The 22,815-nt window shown below is 49.9% G+C and overlaps 3 protein-coding genes across 5 annotated transcripts in view; 1 reads left to right on the top strand and 2 right to left on the bottom strand.

Annotated features, from left to right (window-relative positions):
- The window catches only part of TRIM8 (tripartite motif containing 8), a 30,524-nt gene extending 28,722 nt beyond the window's left edge, over positions 1-1,802 (top strand). The window contains exon 7 of the mRNA XM_055719701.1: positions 221-1,802. Coding sequence (XP_055575676.1) covers positions 221-828 — 608 coding nt within the window. The 3' untranslated portion in view covers positions 829-1,802. The remainder of the gene's footprint in view (positions 1-220) is intronic.
- On the bottom strand, positions 1,396-4,306 carry LOC129736754 (MAP7 domain-containing protein 1-like). Its single transcript, XM_055719708.1, has one exon. It carries the CDS (start codon positions 2,881-2,883, stop codon positions 1,789-1,791), a length of 1,095 nt encoding a protein of 364 aa, XP_055575683.1. The 5' UTR covers positions 2,884-4,306; the 3' UTR covers positions 1,396-1,788.
- Positions 4,307-8,781: 4,475 nt separating this feature from the next.
- Positions 8,782-22,815, bottom strand: part of ARL3 (ADP ribosylation factor like GTPase 3) — a 30,589-nt gene continuing 16,555 nt past the window's right edge. The window contains exons 5-6 of one of the 3 annotated variants that reach the window (XM_055719698.1): positions 21,523-21,708; positions 8,782-12,928 (exon numbers count right to left, since the gene is read on the bottom strand). In XM_055719698.1, the coding sequence (XP_055575673.1) occupies positions 12,881-12,928; positions 21,523-21,708 (234 nt within the window). In that variant the 3' untranslated portion in view covers positions 8,782-12,880. The other 2 variants (XM_055719699.1, XM_055719697.1) reach the window with 2 other exon arrangements.

Raw genomic sequence — 22,815 nt, 5'->3', positions numbered from 1 at the left:
CTGCTGCCGAGGTCTCGCAACAGCACCTGCAAAGTCACCCGTACAGCTGTGTGCCCAGTTTGCCACTGGTTGGTGGGGCAGGCTGGGAGACCTTCTGCTCGCGTGGGGCTGCAGCACGGGTTTCGGGGCTTGGCTGCGGGTTCTGCCCAGCAGCCAGAGCACCCTGGAGCTGTGCCGTGCTGTGCTTGATGCAGTCCTCCTCTCCTGTTCCCCTCCGCAGGTCCTCTGAGCACCCCTGTCCCCTTCCTGCAGAGCATCCCCATGTACCCCTGCACCGTCAGCAACTCCGGCGCGGAGAAGCGCAAGCACTCCACCGCCTTCCCCGAGGGCAGCTTCCTCGAGCCATCGTCCGGGACTGTGGCGAGCCAGTACATGAGCCAGGGCGCTTCGGCTGGCGAGGGGCAGTCTGCACAAGCCATGGTGCCTTGTAGCTCCACGCAGCACATAGTTGGACTTCCCAGCGGCCCGCAGCCGGTGCATTCGGGCTCCGTCTTCAACCCATCTCACTACCCCAACACCACGTCATCTCAGCAGTCTGTGCTCTCCCAGTACGGCGGGCGCAAAATCCTTGTCTGCTCTGTGGATAACTGTTACTGTTCCTCCGTGTCCAACCACAGTGGGCACCAGCCCTACCCACGGTCAGGGCACTTCCCCTGGACGGTCTCCTCGCAGGAGTACTCCCACCCACTGCCGCCCGCCCCCGCTGTCCCCCAGTCGCTCCCGGGACTTGCCGTGAGGGAATGGATTGACGCATCCCAGCAGCACGGGCGGCAGGATTTCTATAGGGTCTACGGCCAGCCATCGGCGAAACACTACGTCACCAGTTAACCGTCACACTCTCCGGAGAGTCCCGCTCAATGACACGTTCGGAGAGAAAAGTCTGGTTTGGTTTGGCTTTTCTTTTTTTTTTTTTTCTTTTTTTTTTATTTTCCTTTTAAATCAAACCCGATTTTTTTCCCCACCTCATGCCCCTCCAGGATTTTGGGGAGGGTTGTTCTCTCATCTCCCTCTCTTTCCTTTTTTTTTTTTTAAATCCTTTTAAAACAAAATCATAATTTTTTTTCTTTTAATTACTTTTTTAATTTAATTTTGGAAAGTCCTTCCTGCCCCTCGCTGGGAAAAGACGAGGGAGAAATTACCGAGAAGAAATTGATGGGGATTTCACTCGGGCGTCTGGGTCTGTGCGTCGCATTCTTCCTCGCTTCTCTCTGCCTTTGGAAAACTTCAGAAGGGACAATGGCACCTTCTCTCTTTCCGTTTCTCAGAGTTCATTATTTCTGGTTTGGTTCAGTTTTTTCCCCTCTTCCCCACCCCCTCTTTTTCCCTTTTTAAAAAGAAAAAAAGAAAAAAAATCTATCATTGATTCAGTATGAAATTATACTTGTAGATTTTGGGTTTGTTACCTTTTTTTTTTTTTAAAGGTTGATTTTTTTTTTTTTTGTGTTACGAGGCCACTTCTCATGCATATTGGCATTTTTTTTCTTTTCAGAGATTTGTAAATACACAATGGCAGGAAATTTAATGCACAAAAAAAGGGAAAAGAAACTTAAAAAAAAAAAAAAAACACGAATAAATAAATAAATAAATAAATAAATAAAAATCTGTTCTAGTTTTCAGGAGGGGAAGCGTGGCTGAAATGCACCCCCCTCCTGCGTATCGCTGATGCAACTTCCTGTAACAAGCACTTTGTATAAAAAAAAGTGGACTTCCTGCTATAAGGCACAGGTATTTATTCTGTAACCGATTTTAGAACACACACACACAAAAAAAGTATCCAAATAAATGTGATCACTTAGTGCAAACGCCTCGCTCTGCTGCAGCTCTTCCCCTGGGAACGCCAGCTCTGGCGGGAGGCTCCAACCTGCCTTCGGAGGTTACAGCTCCCTGGGTCCCCTGGGTGCCCGGCCGGTGACAGGGATTTTTCCGTCGGGGCTGTCTGGGGGGGAGCACTCGGGGTAGGGTGGCGGCAGGTCCTGGCTGGGGAAGGGGTTCCCACCAGCGCCCGTCTCTTGTCCCAGCCCTGTGGGGAGGGATGCTGAAGCTCCCTCCCAGCCAGCAAGGATGTGAGTCAGGCACAGAGCCGGCCGGGCCGCATCCTGCCCACAGCCTCCAGAACAATCCCCATTGTGGGACGGGGATGGGGTCGGCAATGGGAACGGGGATGGCGGCTTTCCTGCCTCTGCCGGCATCCACCCTGCCGGCCACGCTGCAGCCCCGGCGCCTGGCCCTTGAGGCTTTGTCCCCCACTAACCCTCTGCTGCCCTTCGGGGCTCCGTGGGTGCTGGCAGCACCCTGGGCTGTTCGGGGACCCTCCGTGCTCGGCCGAGGCCGGGAAGGGCGAGGAGGAAACCCTGGGCCAGGCACACAGTGTGGCTGTGGGCTGGCCTGGCTGTGGCTGTGCAGGAGCGAGCTGCTCGCCTGGGTCGCTGGGGCTGACGCTGTAACGCAGAGCAGCGTCTTGGAGGTGTTGGGGGCTTCCATTGCTCTCTGCTGGCTTGGGCTTCCTTCGGTTTTCTCCTGGTTGCAAAACATCCCTGGTTTCGTTTTGGTTTGGATTCCCCCTGTGCTGCTTCGGTGGGAAACGGGAAGGGGAGAGAGTCTCAGTGAGCTGAAACCAGGGGAGCAGCGGGTCTGAGGGAGGGGGACCCTCACACGGCTCCCCCCACTCTGCCCCAAGGGAGCAGCAGCACCCCCTTGCCAGCAGGACCCCCCTGCCAGGCCGTGGTGGGAGGGGGCGAGCCAGCACCCCCTGCCCCTGTGTGCCCCTGGCTGCCCCCCGGGCCGGCGCTGCCCGTGTGCAGGGTGCAGAGGCTGGTGGCCGGGCCCTGCCAGGCTCTTCCCAGCCCTGTCCTGCTCAGATGCTTCAGGAAACGCCCAATCCATTGGGATATTCGGGGGTCCCCTTCTTGGTCACAAGCAAAGCGCCCTGGGGCAGCAGGAGGGAGCGGGATGCTCCCAGCTTCCATGGGGACCTGGTGACGCCTCCCTCTGCGTCCATGTGGCCGACTGCTGTGGGGGAGAGCCCCAGTGGCGGAGGGGACACAGAGAGGGGTGAGACAAGTGGCATTTGGGGAGCCCGGGAGGGGTCCCCAGTGCCCAGCCAGGGCCACCCACTACCCCAGGCTGTTCCCCAGCCATGGCCCCTATGCTTGGTGCCCCCAGGTTTGCCCTCCCAGCTGTCATCATCATCATTATCATCATCATCATTATCATCATCATCATCATCATCATCATCATCATCATCATCATCATCATCCTCTGCCGCCTTGGCACAGCTGCCTTCTCCCATGAGACTGGGGCAGGCATTACAGCACCTGTTGCGTAGCCCCCACCCCACAGGGTGACCTCCAGGGGCCTGGGACATGTCGCCATCATGGGCCACCCTCACCCTGTGCCTTTGCTGGAGGGAGCAGCCCCAGAACAGTGGGTGCCACTGGCAGGGTCCCCATGCCATGGCCCCTCTGCCCCCCGCCAGCCAAGGGAAAGGACCCTGGCATCTCAGCTACCTGTGGCACCACACCATCCAACGCCACCCATTGCTGGTGGTGGGGAGGGAGGCAACGGCCCCCTGGGGTCACCCCACTGAGTGGCGGGAGGACTGTGTGCCCTTGGCGCTGTTGGGTTAAGTGTCCCATCCCGGGTGGAAGGGATGCACAGATGCTCTGATGGTCGGTTTTATTGATGGATGGCTCTGTCCGGGGGGTGGGAAAAGCAGCGGGAGCAGAGGCACATCCATAAACAGCTCAAGTTGTGAATGGAAAGAGACGGATTAGGAGCCAGGTGAAAACATGTCACACGGCGGAAAGAAAAATGAGCAGTTGGGCCAGACCAAATTGGTGTCTGATGAAGGACGTGGGGCCTGGTGGAAAAAGGATCCCAGGGGCGGCGGTGCTGCTCAGGGGAGGCTGATGGGGAACAGCTGGAGCTGGACACGCACATCTGGTGGAGCAGGGTGAGGGGAGAGGCAGCGGTGGTGGCAGTAACCACTGTGCCTCCAGCCCCCGGGCGCAGGGCTGCAGCTCATCCCCCGGATCAGAGCCTCGAGAGGGGCCGATGCTCCATTTTCAGGTCGAGCCTGTGGAGGGGCTGGCAGCGCCACAGCCCATCTCCACTGGGACATACCTGCTGGGGTTCAGGCTCGGCTGTGCTGAGGGGTCCCCAGGTGGAGGAGCCGCTGCCTCTTCCTCCATTTGCATACATGTAAATAAGCAATCAACATAATGAGGGCAAATGCAAACCAGGCTTTCGGTTTGCAACCAAGTCCTATTTTTAACCTTGGAGAAGGCTTTCGGCAGGAAGCTGCCGGCCCTGCTCCGGTCAGGACCTGTCGGCACATCCAGCTGCGTGGGTGCCTGCACTGACCCTCACCCCAAAGCACTGCTGACCCCGTGGCCACCAGCGGGTTGTGCTCGCTGCACCCTGCTCCCCTTACCCAAGCAAGCGGAAAACTCGGATCTTTGCAGAAAGATGGACAACACAATGTCACACCCCAGCTCAGGGGAGCCTTTTCGGCAGCTCTCCCGCCCGCTGAGCCCCCCGGTCCCATGGGTGTCTGGGGAAGCCACCGGCACCCCGGGAGTGAAGTCCCATGCTTAAACATGAAGGGTATATTTAGACGGCATCAATTTAAGTTTGCACATCAATCTTCCAAATATGAAAGCCCATCTTGGCGAGATGTTTAAGATACCTCATCAGCCCTTGGAAAATATGCAGGAATATTAATTAGCCAGATTTGGGTATTATCTTGTAATGAATAAATGAAGAGACTTGCTGCCTAAGATGAATTACTGGCGGCTTGTTGGGTTTCGGGTTTTTTTATAAGAAAATAGTGTTTCTAAGGTAATTCTTTTTGACCCAGGGCCTGTGGAGGGGCTTGGGGATGCAGCTGTGCCGGCGCTGGGCAGGGTGGACAGCCTCCTTACACGGAGGGACCCCATGGCTGGTGTTTTACACCCCCTGATTTGGCCCCAGCTGGCTGCACAGCCTCTGTGGATGGAGGGACGGGGACAGTGTTGGAGTCCTGCCCCGGCTGCAGCAGCCCGGGGCCCAGGATGGAGGCAGAAAGGACAGCCTTACTTCTTTAAAAACTTATTTTTGGCTTCTTCCCCTCCCACCCTTCAGCCTCCCCTCCTGCCCCCCTGCTCTGCTCACCCGGGCGCTTTGCTCCCTCCAGCTGGGCCAGGACTGGAACTTCCCGGTTGCTGTAGAAACCCAAATGAAGGACATGCTTCAAACAAAAATGCCAAACAAGAAATGGCTTTGTGCGCGCCCGGATGGCTGCTTTTGCTTGCCGGGATGTGGTGACTTCAAGACCCTTCTCCAGGGCACCCTGCCTGGCCCGGAGGGCTGTGGGGCCAGTGGAGGCTCCCTGCCAGCCCTAAAATCTTGTGCTGAGCAGTGAGAGGAGGGTGGGGGTCCCTGGGGAAAGGGCTTCAAAGGTCCCCATCACCCAGGGGGTGCTCAGAGGATCACTTCACTGTGGGATGCAGCAGCCACAGGGGCCTTGCCACCCCTGCCAGCTCTGGCACCACCTCCCCACCTGGCCTTAGAGCTGAGGCACCCCAAGGGGTGTCACCATCTGGTTTGCAAGATTTTGGGGTGACGGAGCGGTTTCCGGCTGGTGGGAATGGGCTCAGGGCTGAGCAGGGGACAGCCTGGCTGGCGGTGGCAGAGGGTGGGGAGACCAGCACAAGCCTCGAGGTCCAGGTTGGATGGCCACGCTGACGGGCCGGGCGGCAGAGCCACGTCCCGTGGGCACAGGGAAGGGGCATCAGAGGAGACAGGTCAGCATGGACCAGCCGGCAGCTGCTGCCACCCTGGGGTGCGTCGGCCGGACCCTGTCCCTCGCCCCCCCGGCGCGTGGCGGCTGGCAGGGCCGGGGCGGCGCGTGGGTGCGGGGCGCTGCCGGCTGCCGGAGCTGCCATTGTTTGCCTTCAATCAAGATGTTTCAGGCAGAATCAAAAGCACCAACTGGGGAAATCATCATCACAAAAAATCTTGCGCCTGCAAAATAGGTCAAGTAAGACTCCAAAGAGAGAGAGCGTCTGATCTGCATTGCAAGGAAGAATAGCAACAGCTGTGATCTCCAGTATATATGGATGGGCTGGGGGGGGATAAATATATATATCCATGCATATGTATAACCGCTTACAGCTGTTGGGCCGTATGTTCATTAGGGCCAACTGTTTTGGAGGCAGAGGGATCAGCACTAATCGGGAAAGGGAGTTTATCATCACATTCAGAGGCAAAAGTGTCAGGAGCAACTGCAGCCCCCCCGCCCTGCAGCCCGCACCAGCTGTGCCGCGCTGAATGCACCCAATTCAGCGTCCCCCCCGGCCCCCACGGGGCTCTCAGAGCTGCGGCTCCTGCCCTGGCTCCAAAAGTGGCTGCAAGCCGTGGCCCCAGCCCCCTGCCTGGTCCCAGCCCCAAGTGCGGGTGGTGCGACGTGCCTCAGTTTCCCCATTCCCCCAGACCAGCTCTCTGCACCCACGCCACCGTTTCGGCCCACCGCGGCGTGGCCCCCTCAGTTACCCCCACCTGGCGCTGGCCTCACAGGTGCCGGCTATAAACATGAACCCAAAATACATGTAAATCCTCCCGTCTGACATCGGGGCGGGTGACGGAGCTGGGGCAGGACAGCTGGTTGGGCCACCCTGAGACGCTGGGCTGTGCCTGGCCGGTCGGGACCCAGCTGTCTCAGGCTGGGCACCACACGGTGTCCCCAGCCCACGAGTGGACCTGCTCTCCCCAGCAGCGTCCCCCTCGGCACCCCGAGCCCCTGCCAGCTCTCCCCTGCCAGCCAGCACAGCCTTTCAGCTCGCACGCTTGGCTCCCACCGGTAGCACAAAATAAAGGTTGCAAAGCCAAGCTGCAAGGACAACTTCTATTTAAAAATACCTCTCATCCAGATGATTTATTTGCAGGGCGTTGCTGCCAGCTCCTGATGCAGCTCAGGCTTGGGGCCTAACCTACCTGACAGCTTCCCTTCCTCACAGGATTATTTATTTGGGGCTGCATTTGGCGGCCCGGCCGTGCTGCCTGCAAAGCTGCAGCTCGTAGCTGCTTGGTCATGGCACATCGCAAGCAGAGGGGCTCCTTCCCACCCTTCCTCTCCTGACTGCGATTTTTTTTTTTTTCAATCTTTTCCTATTGAAAAGGATACAGAGACTCATCTTGGTCAGCCAGCTAAATGGGAAATGCGGAGGGGGTATATACCCCCCGACCCCGTGCTGTTCCCAGCAAGCCTTTGCCGGCGTCCCCCAGCACGGGCGCAGCCCGACTGCAGCTTTACAGGAGTTTTGCTTCCAATCAGCGCTGGGAAGGGAAATAAGTGAACAGATTGCAATAAAAAATCCAACAAGCCCGAATTCAGCCAACTGAGCCCGAAGCTGCAATTTAGCCAGGATCCAATCACAAGGCTGTGGTGCGAGCTCGTTTCCACTTAAACAAAACAAAATAAAAGAAAAAGCTTCAGTGCAGCACCTGGGTGGGTGCCCGGGTGGGTGGGCAACATGTCTGGAGTGCTGCCGTGGCCGTCGGTCCGGCTGCCCCTCGCCGATGTGTGCCCTGGCAGAGCATGGCGGGGCTGGGGGATGCCCACACGGTGAGGATGTGAAGGCTGACATCTCCAGGTCTGTGGCCGCAGACAATTTCTCTGCTTTGATAAAGACAGTGGTCCAGGGGGTGCAAGGCCATAAACAACTGCAAAATACTGGTCAAAGAGGAACAAAAATCTCAGTGTTTATTTCTCCTTCAGGCTGTGCATTATTATTATTTCCTTTTTTTCCCCTCCCACATCCAATTCACTCAGTTCCTTGTCCTTTCGGGAGCACTAAATTCATCATGTGAATGTAAAGCGGGGCTTGTGCGGGGAACGGAGCTGCGGTTTGCTCGAGCAGACACATGCAAGGTCACACGCAGCCTCGCCGTAAATTATGGCGTGTCCCAGCGTAAACAGCAACAGGAGAGGGGAAGCGTGGCGGCTTCAGGGGCAGGGGGCCGCAGGGAACGATACATAACGTCGTGACAAGTCAAACAACTCTCAGGGTGTTCACTTGCCAAAGAAATATTTTTCACATTCAATCCATTAGGCAAACAAGATGAAAAAGTATTTCCTACTTTGCTGAAAAAATAACAGGACTCAGTATAAAGCGTGCCTTAAAAAAAAAAAAAAAAGAAATTAAGTGTGACCACCTATAATGTTTTTTTTCCAGCAGCTCTGACAGCCTTCCAGGTATCCTGGCCGTGCAGGGAGGGAGCTGATGCTTTAAAGAGCTCTAACAGTTCCTCAATTTTTGGCCCGGCCTGGTGTCGCAGAAACAGTAATGAGTCAAATTAGTTGGAAAGAAACAACCCCAGAATTCGCTTCCCTCCCTCAAAATCCCCTCCAAACCCTGCTACTGAACCAAACCCAAATCATTTGCTGCTTTTCTTTTTCCCCTTCCCTTTTCCTGCCAGGTCAGTGGGGAACGTGTTTCCTGACATGCTTTTTTTAAAACCTACAGAATGATTCTTGAAACAAGAAGATCCTCCCAAAGTCTGCCTGTCTCACTCGCTGGCTTTTCTGATAGTTTTAGGCATGTAAAAATCCAAAGGGAAAAGGCTTTTTCCAACTGTTTTGACCACGTCTAGTACCGGAGACTGCCTCTGACGAGGAGACAGAGGGAGCGGCGGAAGAGCAGCTTCTCCGACTGACTGGTGGCTCCTTGGAAAGATGCAGTCCTCAAATGACCGCTGGGAAAATAAGTCTGTCGAAGAAAAAGGATCACTCCCAAACACAAGTTGTCTTTCTACTAAATTTTAATTTATTTCTTTTTTTTTTTTTTTTTTTTTTTGACAAAGACATCTAAATTATACACTGAGTAACAACATGACCAGAGATCGCAAATACCCCTTTTTGGTGAAATTCAAAAAGGGAACATAAAAGAAAGAGCTTGTGTGGACCCAGCTGACCCAGGGAATGTGACAGCCACCACCTTGTGCCTTTGCAGAAAAGTGAGCCCGGTGGGGCAGGGGGCAAGTTTGAGAGGGCTGGTCTCATCTCAGTACACTTTTAGTAAAGAATGTCTGCTGATCAGTTACATTTTCGACAGAGAAAGAAGTCATTAACGTGCAAGCAGCAGTATTGGTAAGGGGAAAAATGGAAGAAGGTTGCATGAAGCTTTGGCAAGCATTCTCTGAGGGCAAGGAGAGACACCCTCCATCGGGGCCGCGGTGGGGGACATGGCCACAGCCAGAGGAGGATGTGGAACCCCACGCCCCGTGCTCGTGGTCAGAGCAGGGGCTTGGACTCACGTTTCCTGATCTGCCCTTGGAGAATTTCACTTCTCCATCATCTCTCCCCCCCCCCCCCGCCCCGAGAACACAAAGGGGCAGGAGAGGCATCTTTCATCTATCGAAAAGGTAAAGCCAGATTTAATGACCTGAAAGTGAAGCAAGACAAACTCCCCACCAGAGGGGAATTAACCCCTGCAACAAACTTCTCGAGGCCTGGGCTGGATCTGTCTGTCACTCCGAGCCTTTAAATCAAGGCTGGGTGTCTTCCTCGCAGAGGTGCTCTAATTCAACCACAAGTCACCGCGCCGGCAGGGTGGCGTTTAATGGGCTGTGTTACGCGGGAGGTCAGGAGAGAGGAACACAACGGTCCCTTCTGGCTTTAAAAATCTATGAATTGATGCGACGTGTGGCAAAGCTCCACCCATACCAATGAGACCGTTCGCTTCCCCCGAAGCTCACTTAAAGGAGGGCAGAGCAGACAGAGTTGGAAGGACAAAGCCTTGTGTATGCAATTACCATAAACGAAGCAGGAGCTGAAGGGCTGGGAGAGGGGCAGGGGTTTTGCTGAACCGCAGCAGGCATTTTTGGCTGGCCCCAGCCAGTTTTACAGGTGGTATTTAGCCAAGTGCTGCTGAGGGAGGAGAGCCCTGCAGAAGGTATAGCAGATGTAAATGCATTCAGATAAGGAGCAGCAAGTGAACAGAACCTCAAATCCTTTTTACATTTTTCACCAGGTCGATGCAGAGAGAGATGTTTACAATACAAGGAGCGTTTACAGACATCACTGCAGGGTGATTTACTTAAGTCATGGTCACTTAAACCCTCCACCTCCAGCCTCCCAGCACAGCTTATTCTATCATGGTCTTCCTCTCTTACTACCTGGTGTAGGTAAATGAAACTAATCCACCAGATTACAGGTGAAGCTCTGACTGGCACAGATGCACGCAACCAATATATGTAGCTACACCCAAACACAATGAATGAGCCAGCAAACGCTTCTGGATCCTGAATTCAGTAAGGCAATTTTTCCTTCTGAGCTGGAGCAATGGGAAAACCACTACGTTACACACATTTCCAAGCTTAACCAATGGGAGCCTAAAAATCCAAATTATCCTGCTGGATGCTTTTTGGATCCAGAAAGCTAACTGTGGCACAGCTGGGGTGTCACAGGGTAAGTGTGCCACTGGTAAAAAAGTAGGGAGCAGGGAAGCACCAACTCAACTCCCTTGCAAGTGAGAAGGATCAATGCCTGAGCCCCCAAGGAGGTCTTGCTCTGTCCTGCCTAGGCCAGAGGAGGGGTACCCAAGCATTTTACTCTGCATCTGACATGCAGGACAGGCAAATCCAAAGCTTGGGAATATCTGTCACAAAGCTCCGCCACTCAGCCAGCACAAAGTGTGCCTACAAGGAAGGGCTGGAATTCTTTACAGTGCTTACATGAGGCAAATGCATTAATTGTAAGGAAAAGGTGATGCTAGGATGCATTGCTCCTCCTTGGGCTGACCCAGGAACACGCAGTGCTCATATTCCTAGGGTTTCAGTAAGCCATTGCAGCCGGGGAGTCGCTGAACAAGCTATGTTTAAATGAACATCTCTCCTCATCCTATGACTCCTTACTCAATCCATGCAAAGCTGGAGCTGTGTCACTTTGTGTCATTAGTGATTGCTTAACAGCTCACTTGAGCCTGCTTTTCCATACACCGCTGTTGTTCCCCCCCATCCCCAAGTCATCTGGGTTTCAAAGCAAGGCTGTGCTACTCCGGCATGCATGTCCTGCCTCAGAGCTGGAGACAGATGCACTCAGAGGGTGCTGACTCACGGACACAGGCAGATTAAAGTTGGATTGCTAAAGCAGTTGCTGTCCCAGCTGTCCCTCTGCCCCCCAGCCACAGCAAAGAGCTGAACTACAGGCAGATCAACTCCTGAACCACTACTGTACATCCTGATGTATGTGGGGACCCGGAATCAGCCCCGGATGATTTTAATCTGCTGGGTTGCAACATGCAGGCAGCCAGGGGCTGCTTCACGTACAGTGCAGATGTTTCTGCCGTGAGGTGGAGACGTCCGGGGGAAGGGAGGAGAAAAGAGCTGGGAGCTCCAGGGGTGTCAGCCGTCTGCCTGGGTCCATGAGTCAACTCGCTGACGCGTGGTAAAGCCACATGCTTTAGTACAAGCAGCTTTCCCCACACTGCCCGCCGGTCCGTCTCCAAGAGGTGGAAGGGGTAATGCAGTCCCTAGTCCCTAGTCATTCTCTGGCCCTTCGCAGGCAGGCAGCAAACAAAGCTGGCAAGCAGGGCAGTGGGATTATTTTACCATCTGTGCATTAGAAACTGGCCCAGGAGTCACCAAGCTCGCTTCATACAGGACATGGCTGCTTTGGCGTGCTAATGACTCCTGCTCACTGTCAGCTGGGGCTAGATTTGAATTGGGGATGAGGAGGTGGAAAACACATTCTCTTTCCTATTTCAGCAACTGCATCCTTTTAGAGGAAAGCCAGTCTGGGAAAGAACGAATCCTCATTCTAAAGAGTGCTTCCCATCTGCCATTCATCGGGATCCTCACCCTCCACTGTGGCAATCTACAGCCAGCACCAAGCTGGGGGGACTTCAGGCCCTGGGCACCCAGCCTGCTGCGGGGCAGCCCCCCCGAGCCCCTCAAAGGGCTAGGCAAGGCCTGCCAAGGAAGGGGCATAGACAGAATATATTTTGTGCATTTCAAAAAGGAAGCCTGGGACCTGGTATCTCATTCTAGAAAGTAATCATGGACTTAATTGCATTTTGCTGCAGAGTTGCCTTAACATCAAGGGAAAATCAACAGGGATTGTTCAACATCAAGACTAATCTCACGTATGGAATTTACAGAACATAGGAACCACGGTTTTGCTGGCTCAAGGTGAAATGCTGGGCTAAATTCTCCTTCAGCTGCGAGAAAAGCCCTAGGCATGTTCATCCTGCATTATTCCAACTGTAAAGAGCTTCAATTACACACAGAGAACCCTTCTCTCCCTTCTATAGCGATGTCGCAATGCAACAGTGCCTTGTTATGATCAAACTCCTCTTTTATGGCTACAGGAATATGTGGAAGTCTTCTACCCTCATTACGCAAATGACTTCTTAGCAGCTTTATTTTAAGAAACTACCCACAATTGGTAACACAACTGCATTTTATCTGTCACTGAGGGGAAGCTGTGACTGACACCTGAGTGTGTCCTCAGCAACCACAAACCCACACCTATAGGGCAGGTCCTATGCATCTAAGCAACTACAGTTACTCACCACTCCCTCTGCTCCACACTGAATCGCAGAATTGCTTCTGCTTACAAACTCGCTTGCTAATCAGACATTTAATATTATTTATGCATAGGGAGGAAATACAATTCCTTTATTGGGATAAAAAACGATACTAAAGAGCAGGTCAAGTTCCAAATCCAGCAGTAGGTTTTAACGAATGTTGTTCCCTTTTTTTCTTTCTTTTTTTTTTTTCCTTTTAACAGCTGTAGCTGTGCACAGATGGAAAAACATTTGGTCAGAAAGCAGCAAATTAGTGTTTTCAGGCTAGAATTCTGCTCCCACCGCTCCTCCATTTCCATGCAGCTCTGAATGCTTTATTTCTTCTTAGCATTGACATTTTTGCACACCCAATTCATGCCGTCCTTCAGACAGAGAAAGGTAATGTTAGTCAAGTGAAGGGAACACGAATCCCCCAGTCCCACCCGACCACCATTCTGCAAGCATCGTGTTCTGCCTCCTCATCTGTCCCCTGCTTGCCCTCTGCAACCAAAACCGCTGTGGGTTAAAAAAATAAGTGCTTCCTTGCTCAGTAGATGTTGTCACACAGAGGTTATTAAATCTTTCATCTGACCGTAAAAAGTATCATCATCTCATCATGTCGCTATGTGTAGGCCCTTCGAGGAAGGATCACTTTGCAGTCAAGGTACGTCAGTGGCAGATGAAGGCTCAGTTCCAGGTTCAGCTACAGTTGATTTGTGTAACCTTGGGCAAATCATCTTATCTTTGAGATCGTGGATTTTAGGGGGCTGCTTGTTATACAGTCAGCTCCTTGTTAAGAATATGGCTCTAATTCTCTACTCGGCTGCTAGCCTTGAAATCCAGATCCATGAAAGTCACTGCAATAACTGGATCTGGACCTTGTTCCCTGTTCCTCAGGGCCCTCACAGAAAACGGGCCCTCAGGGGTCCCACAGGGGTTCAGTGAGAAGCAACGCAGTCACATTTTAAGAGGCTGATATATTTTTTAGGGTATCTCCATAAAAACACGTGCACGACTTTTCCAACTATCGCAAGCAGGACGGTAATGCTTCTGCCACAAATACCCAATTCATGCGTTTACTGCTGAGATCCCAGAATGAGATTATGCTATTGAAGGCCAATGCAACACTTCATCTGCTAGGAGATGTGCACAATGGAGTGCAAGATGCACAGTGTCCCCATAACTGCTTCCCATAAAATCCATTACCTCTACTCTGCCTAGGAGGTATCTCTGCTGACAGGGAGGCTCAGGGCAAAAAGGTGGCAAGCAGGGTTTTGGGGATGAGAGGGGAGCAGCACATCTTTGTGCTTGGAAATTGGGCAAATGTCACTTTAGATTTTGGGGCAGGGGGGCAGTATTATGTTCAGTGGTCATTTTCGGATCATTAAAACAATAGTTAGACCCTAAAGAAGATCAGAGCCTTTGTGCCAGCATCACTGCTAGCCCTGTGGTAGCAGTGTTGCTGGCTTCCTACAGCCTTGTCCCTGACTGCCAAAAGGCTGCCGAGGACCTCAGCTTCCCCAAGGACAGATGGCCGAAGGCACAGCACAGCAGGCCCTTTGGGTGAGCCAAGACCTCCATGCTGCCCCTCAGCCGCGAAGGTGGTGCCCATGTCAGGGAGCTAAAGAGTTAAAAGAGAAGAGAGGGAGTCCTCAGGGCTTAATCAGAAGCAGAGAGGTTCTCACTTGAAAATACCAATTCACCTTGATAGCTGTGCTATGTGACACTTCTTATCTGAAGGGGAGCAGCAACTTTTGAAATCAGTCCTTGTTGCTGCGTTAAATAAAGGATAAGTGAGCCCAGCTTGTGCTGGGGTGCACATGAGGCCCTACACTAATAACACTTCTAACTCTAACCTTGGGGAGGGTTGAAATCTCTGGTTTCATTTATTTATCTCCACAGCAGAGATCAGTGTAAAACAAATTGTCTGAAATCCTCAGAGCAAATGGGAAAAGACGAGAGGTAGATTCATTTTAAGGCCCGGTAGCTTTGTGTCTTCCCCTTTCAATAACACTGATAACCTAGGTGTAAAACATGTAATGCCTTAAGCAATCAATAGCGTGGTTTAAAGCTTATCACTTTAGAGAGAGAGGGAGCCAGTGATTCCCAGCATGAGGAATGCCAGGGCTTAACAATGGGGCTAGGAGGAGAGGTGTCAAGCCTTTGGCTTGATTGTGTGCTTTAGAAATCTGCATGATTGCCTGCAAAGAGTAAAAATAAATAAATAACTAAAAATGCTCCCACAATGATTTCAGCTTCCCCTGCCTCGGAAGCAATAATCACATTTGCACACATCATGGCATACAAGGCAAGCAGAGCTCCTCATTCATTTTGAATGTAGGTTTATTTGCTGAACCAGAACAGCTGAGACAGCTTAAAGTAATAAATATCAGCTGACACCCTCTGCTATTCAGCACAGTAATCCCAGAAACAATACATCACTGCAAAACAACAAACATGCATCCTATCTTCTACCTAATCTGACCACAACCTGAATTCACAGTGATTAAAACTCTGCCTGCTGCCATTTGGGAGCTTGGGAAGGGGAAAGACAGACCATTTCAGCACCAGCGTGGTGAGGGTCATAAAGCAGAGTTTATGATGGGATTTACCATGGCTGGGAGCCTGGCTGCATCAAGCATTTTAACGAGGGCAAAAGAATGACATAGCAAAATGCAAGAGGAAAGGTGAACTCCAAATACGCTTGAAATACATAAGTAGGTCACTGAACTTTTAAAGCGGGAATAGATTTTAAAAACTCTTCTGGCATGAGTTAATTGACAGAAAAAAAAATCACATTTAATTGTATTTCCTTGCCTGACAGCGATAAAGGGAAAATGAACACACTCAGGTCTACATGTGTTTTATAGGAGAGGAAGGTGTCTCACATACACCTCATCTTCATCCACACCGCAGCTACATCTGTAGCTTCTGGTGAAACTTTGTTTTGGGCATGTGTTTTGCAGTGTCCCCAAATGCTGTGGAGAACAGCAAATGCAATGGAAAGCAAAAGCAACTAAAATGTACGTTTGCAGTTTTTCTACCTAAGGTTTGAACCAGGAGAGAGGGTTGGTAAAACAGAGAAATCCAAGGAAGCTGCTATAAACACAAAGAGCTGCTATGGGGAAGGCACACAGGAAGGAGGAATCAATGCTTTAGAGTCAAGTCCACAGTGAGTCAACTGTTGTCATCCTTTGTCCCTACACACTCTGTCCCCCTATCTGCATGCTTAAAAGATGGTTCTTGTGCAGAAAGTACAATCCCTACAGTAACATTTAGATCTTGATAGATGTCCTTGTGCTGCTTTGTTGAGACGGAGAGACATAGGCAGGTACTCTGAGGATGGAGATGGATACAATATTAGTATTCCAGCCTCAAGTCAACACTGGGAAAACATAGCCAGGGGAAGATTTCAGATCTTTCAGCTTTGCCTCTCTTAGCTCCTTAACAAGCAGCTAGTAAACTTTACCAAAGCAAAAAGAGAGAACTCCAGGGAAGAGGATAATGCTCCTCGCAGAGAAATGCCGCTCGGCACAACCCCGCCTTGCTGCAGTCACATCTGCTATTGTGCCAAGGGAGTTGTACTCTAACGCCCTTTGGGAAAGGACTGGAAGAGCCCTCCCCGGGAGAAATAAAAAAAGTCCTGCTTGAGATTAGCCCACTGCTTGCTTATTCTCTGCATTATCAGCTTTGCGGCTATGGGAGTGAAGTAATCTGACTTCAAACACGGCGAAAAAGTCCTTTCCACCCCATAAAAAGCCTCCTGATTTCTGCTCCCCTGCAAGCCAGGGATCAGGCAAGGCTACAAACTTGTGACCCCTAACGTGACCTTAAGGGCAGCAAAGCTTAATCCTTTCATGTAATCCTCTGTCTGCCATAACAAATTGGGTCAGGCAAGTGCAAAATTCTCCATCTCCAGCATTTTTGTTATGCGTTATTTTAACCGTCACTTTCTTCTCTCTGCACAGCTAGGACCGTGCCTTCATTATCTGTCATTTCTTTGCACCTCCAGTCATCATACAGACCGGCTTTTACAGGCTCCTGCAAGTACATTATCCATTGTTTTTTGCTTGGGTGCAAGCTTTTCTTTTGTCCTCCGAGACCTTGTATCCCTGATGCAGCGCTGTAGACTCCCTCCTTACCCTGCTTAAAAATCACAAGACTTTGCCCTGTAATCTGGAAATATGGTTGGTTTTCCTCAACAGGCACCGGCTCGGCCCACCCCGGGAGAGCTGCCGTCATCAAAATTGCTTTTAAATCACATTTACAAGTAGCCCCAGAACCTCGTTAAGATGTGGAAGATCCCCATCTAGCCTGCCCTGGCTAAGACATCTTAAAGACAAACCCTAGCTCTGAGGATACAACATTGCCGGGGGTCCTGTTCTGAATCCTGCCCTTATGAAGTGCTGAATCGCAGCACAGGCATAACTTCAGTCTTGGGCTTCATTCTCAACTGGGTTGAAACAGGCACGGAGGAGAAGGCGGCTCTGCCCTTCCCACAGTCCTCTGGGCCAGACCAGTTCTGGCATAAATTAGAGAAGTTTAGTGGCTACTCTCAGTTCCACTGGCTTTTAATGGTCTCCAGGGGGCCATTATGCTTGGGAGACTCCAGACACAATACGCAGCAGCATCGTTCTGGAGGAGGATTCCTCAGGGCAGGCTGAGCTCCTGCTGCCTTGATCGGAGGCTCTTGCTTCAGACAAGAAGCAAGCTGCAGAGCATGGACTGGTCCAAAGCCTTGAGTCACGTTTAATATACACCCTGGCCCCTAAATCACACCTTCAGCAAGAGGGCAGGCTACAAAACAGCAGTCCTGCCTGCTTTCCCCCCACTGTGGCTGGCCAGGGTGGAATGTACATAGCTTTTGCACACCAAGGACTACAACTGGGGGATCTGCTCACAAAACACAACCCCAAGAGAATCTATGTGGCACCACAGAGCTGTTGTGAGGCAACAGTTCCCTCACGTTTCTCTGCTGACATCAGCGATCACCCCCCTCACTTGCTGTACCCTGTGCAAGGGTCTCAGCGGAAGCTGGTGCAGGACGCTGCTCCAGAGGCAAAGCTCCAATAGCTGTGGTGGGGAGAAAAAGCTCTCCTGCTTTCCTGACTAGCGCTGAAGGATAAAATCAGACCCGAGCAGACATTTTTGCTTAAAAGGACATCTAAGCATGAGGTATGTCGCTCCCCCCTCAACAGCACCATGAAGTCTGACTAACAAGACCAGGACTGCCCACAGTTACAGTCAGGAAGTAATGAAGTCTTCAGCTGGCATAACAGGGGCTACCAGCTGGTGTCCAGAGGACACTACATGGGGTTTCCAGTTAACCCAGTCACCTCTCTTCTGAGCTTGCCCAGGACATTGCTGGGCCCCTTTTCCAGAGTCCCCAGTGGTTAATTTTAAAAGAGAAGATGACAATATGGATTCCCTCCTTAATTAACAGTTTTATTAAATAACCCATTTCAAATAATAGTTAAATTCTCTAAATTTATATAATTCTATTAACCATAATCTAATCTCATTAACCTTGAAATCCCCAGTCTTAACTACCCAATTCTATACACCATGGTGCTAGAAGCTAAACTAATTAAATGACCTTCAAACTATTTCTCCTTCATATATTGGCATTATTTATCTTTGGTCATTGCTTTTCCTTCAAGCTACCACAAAAATCTTCCCCTATGAGCTCTCTTCCTGCATGTACTCAGTACTAGATATGCCACCACTCTTCCCTGCAAAATCTGTCAGCAATGTCTCCAATTTTACTCTAGCTAATATATTCCATCAGCAGCAATGGTTAGCGCGCTCCCTCCTTGGCTTTCATTCTGAATACCTGATGCTTCCACCTCTTCATTTATTTTGCTGTCACTCATTGTCATTTCTCAAAGAAGTCCTTAAAGCAGTGACCTGAGATTTAACTACACAGAGAGCTCCAGTTCTGAGCCACTGGTAGAGATACTGTATACCACAATTCTCAAAAACATCTTTCTTAATCTTACTTGTTTTTAAACAAGTTCTTCTTTGATTCCCCTAAATTTTGAGCATATTCACCTCTCCTTAAGAGTCTCCAGGACTGAAGATGCCATTTCTTCCTGGGCTCATCCAGGTTTAGTTTAAAAGCCATCTCCCAAATCATTTTGTTCAATGAATTTCCAAGGAATGGGAGAGCTTGGCATTCTTGCTGTCTGATTTGACAGGGCTCGAGTTAAGGCAGAAGACAGATGCAGGGGCTCTTTCTAAAAGCTGTAGAGAGTTTGAGACTTTCCTGACCTTTCTGCAATAATAATTTATGGAATAAGCTGCAGTATTTAGGGCAATGAGACTGTGGACAAAGTGGGACGTTATCTGGCCTGCATCTAAATTAATTTGTCTAGATAAGCATGATGAACAAAATATATAGGCCTGCAAAGGCTTTTATTTAGCTCGTCTTCTGTTTTCTGGAAGTGAATGCAGCAGATTTCATTTCCCCAGTAGAGGGTATTGGGCTGCGTATTTTACTCTGTTGAATGCACAGGAATGCACTGTACTTCAGGGAGAGGGGCACAGTAAGAAGGCGCTATCAACAAAGTGTGCAGCCCACTCCAGAGAGCCCACAGATCAGCTTGAGAAGGTGGCATTTTTCAAAGCTCATGAACAGAGAGTGCCACTTTCCATCATCTAGTTCTTCCACATCCAATACATGTCCCTGAATTTCATCTGCCACTTTACTGCCCCTTTGCACCTGGAGAGATCACTTGGACTTCCATAAACTAGAGGAGGGCCTGGAGGAGGGAAGAAGGTGACCTATGCCTGCTTGCAACCTGTGAACTGCAGCCTCATTTTCTTGATCGCGTTTCTTTAGACTTGAATATACATTGCCAGTGGGGAATGCATTTCCATCTACCACCACCACTTCAGAATAAAGATGAGAGTTGAAGCCTTTCACAAGATTTGGCTGCGACATAGCTGAATTTGTATCTTAGCTAACTAAATAAAGGCCCTTTGGAGGACACCATCTACTACATTTAGGTCTAAACATTGGGTTAAGAATTTAAAGTCAGAAGAACTGCTGTTCTGGGTCAGACCAGTGGTCCATCCAGGCCAGTGTCCCCCTTCTGGATGCCAAGGGAAGGAACATGTAGGAACAGGATCTCCCTTGCTCTGTTCCTCATTCAAAAGCTGCCTCCAGATCTTAGTGGTCAGTGACTGCCTGCAAATCCCTTTTTCAGAAATTCACTTAGTATTTTTCTGAACCAACTGACACCTTTGGTCTCCACAACATCCTGTGCCAATGAGATCCACAATTTAATTACACGACTTGCAAAGAAGCCCTTATTTTAATTTCTTTTAAGCTGCTGCCTGATTATTTCATTAGGAACACCCTTCCTCTAGCAACCTGAAAAATAGCTTATAGTCTATCTGACCTTTTTATACCTTATTTTATAAATCCTGAAGATATCCCCACTCTCTGTACTCTCGCTTCCAAGCTGCAAGTCCTAATTTATTTATTATCCCTGTGTAGAGATGCCGCTTTGTGCTGCTGATCATTCTCAACAGAGGATTCTCAAATTTCTCCTAATTCTGAGCAGATATATGGACAGTATTTTTTTCTGATGAGGCTAGTTAAGTGCTAGAAGAGGTTACCTAGAGAGGTTGTGGAATCTCGATGCCTGGAGGTACTTATAACTTGATTGGACAAGGCCCTCAGCAACCTCCTCTAGACCCACAGTTATCCCTGCTTTAAACAGGGTCTGAAGATCTCCTGAAGACCCTTTATCCTAATTTTTTGTTGGACTCTATGATTCTACTACTATTAAAATCTTGCCGGATGTGGCAGAGACAGAAATGGATGTCATGTTCAAGATACAGGCCCGACAAGTCTTCATCTGGCTACAAAAGAAATGTTTTCTGGGATGTTTCTTGTTTGCTTTCTGATAATTCTCTAGCATCTGATTTTCCCCTCTGGCCTTTGATGAGCACTACCGCTGTTCCCAATGATATGCTTCTGAGTAATAGCAGCTAATTTTGAGTCCAGCATTGTATGTGTATAGTTGGGATTGTTGTTCCTCATGTGCATTATTTTGCACTTGTCAACACTGAATTTCATCTGCCATTTTACTGCCCACTCATACTGCGGGCTGCTTCTGCAACTCTTCATACCCAGCTTGAGTTCTGACTATCCTGAACAGCTCTATAGCATCTGCAAATTAGGTTTTACTGAAACTGCAGTGAAGATAAATGTCTTCACCATTCTGCTTCTGTAAATATCAGTGAAGGGAGTACTCCTGACTGCCTGGATTTCCAGCACTGCAAATATTTCTTTAATCCAGGAAAGCCTAAGAGTGAAATAAACAAACCTAGGTCCCATTTACATTACAAAGAGCTACTATACTGCAGAAACTGGCTGCAGCACAGGAGCCCAAGACACAGCTATTACAGTTCAGCACAGGAACACAGCTCAGCACCCTCGGTGGGTTTTTGCTGCCCCACATGCTGCCATTAGAAGTGGTCCTTGCCCTGCATACAACTCTTGAGTTTCTCTGGATCAGAAAAATTGATTGGTTTCCCTCTGGCGCCTGGGTTGAGCAAAACGCCAAATGACATTAGCAGCTAAGGTAAATCAGATTTCTAAAGTGCACTTTTGTAACAGTCAAAGGGGTTAACAGTAAAAGACAAATTGTTTTGTGAAAATTAATCTGACAGCAGTCCCTTTAAAATACATCAGCGTCTTCATTTGGCCCAGCCAATGGGTCCTGGGTGGGGAGGCAACCACTCTCCCCTTTCCCAGGGTTGGAGAGATCCCAAGGACCTGCAACTCCCCCTTCCCTTTGCACAGGCAACAAGACACGCGCCCGCCCTCTGCATTCTGTGCTGCAAGGGTTCTGGCTGCACTGACCCTGCTTCAGAAGGCAGCCGGTCCAGCCCACCCTACAGATCAACAGACAACAATCTCCTAGAGATGGCCTGCTGGCACAGCAAGCCGTCTCCAGAGCCTTACCTGTACTCCCTCTCCTGAAAGAGCAGAACAAGACTGGATCTGCCAGACTCTGTCCCGAATTGTGTGTAGGTTCAGTCCCTCAGCAATCTCCGAAGCAGGGGCAGCTGTCAGCAAATCCTGCTTGTTAGCGAATATGAGCACGGGGACTCCACTAAGCTTTTCTTCATCCAAAAGCTCAGCCAGCTCCTGTATCATTTACAAGGGAACGGGGTGGGGGGAAGATAGAGAGAGGGAAGGCAAGGAAACCTTCAACCACCAGTGGTTGTCTCTAATTAGAAATATATTTAGGGCAAATGCTAGAAGAGTGTGTTCCAGTGAAACCTAGATCTTATTATAAGAGCAAAAATGTATACAATCATCTCTGCCCAAGGTTCAAAAGTGATTTCTTCCAATTACAGGTTACAAAAATCTTCATCTTGGTCTGAAATTAGCAGTTGCCTTAAATGCTACAACTGTGTTTTACCAGTCCCTGCTCCCAGGAGACCAAAATTGATGAAACAGCAAAAAACATGTAAATTGGCAGTATGAGGGCTCTGCCTTAAGTTATTGCCTGACTGGCATTTGTACCTGAGCAGCCATTGACACCAGCCCTGATATCTTTGCTAACAATGAGTTTCAGGGTTCTGTTCCAAGTTTTATACACTGAAATTTGAGCAGGAAAGGACTTCCCCCCCTCCCCCAAAATGGAAATCCCACAAGAAAGTGCCGATGCTTTTGAAGGCATCGGCTAGCTGAAGACAAGCTAGATCAGCTTCTACTAGCTGGAATCTGGCTCCATATGCACAGCACACATTGGGTGGCATCTTGAAATGGGTTTGCTCATTCAAAACTGGGTGACTCAAAGAGATTCTTTTAATAGCTCAAATCTAAATCTGCAGTGGATCCATGATGGCTGAAATACTTCATGTCTAGAGTTCTGCAATGGCCTCATGTGAAACTAGCACACAGTCTCAAGTCACTTCTCTATGTGAACATATGACAAACCCAGCAGAACTTGAACCTGTAGGGAGTGCTGGCGTTGCAGATAGATGAGTACATGATATTTTTGTGGCTCCTTATTTAGCTGGGAAGGTCTCATGCTCTCAGATAGTCCTAACATCTTTCATCCACAGGCTAGAAACTTTTGGATTAAATGAATGCAGTCAGGGAGATGCTAAACTGCAGTGGAAATCTGACTCCATCCCCCAAAAAGCAATGTTTGGTTTGGAAACCAGGACAAGAGAATGGAGTTATAAACTCCCATGGCTGGGAATTTTTCAACAAAATAGGTCTTTCATCTGACAGCTGATTTAT

Source organism: Falco cherrug, chromosome 9, assembly GCF_023634085.1.
Source record: "Falco cherrug isolate bFalChe1 chromosome 9, bFalChe1.pri, whole genome shotgun sequence".
Classification (NCBI taxonomy): Eukaryota; Metazoa; Chordata; class Aves; order Falconiformes; family Falconidae; genus Falco; species Falco cherrug.
The sequence above is the reverse complement of the archived record's forward strand: the minus strand, read 5'-3'. Positions and strand labels throughout refer to the sequence as shown.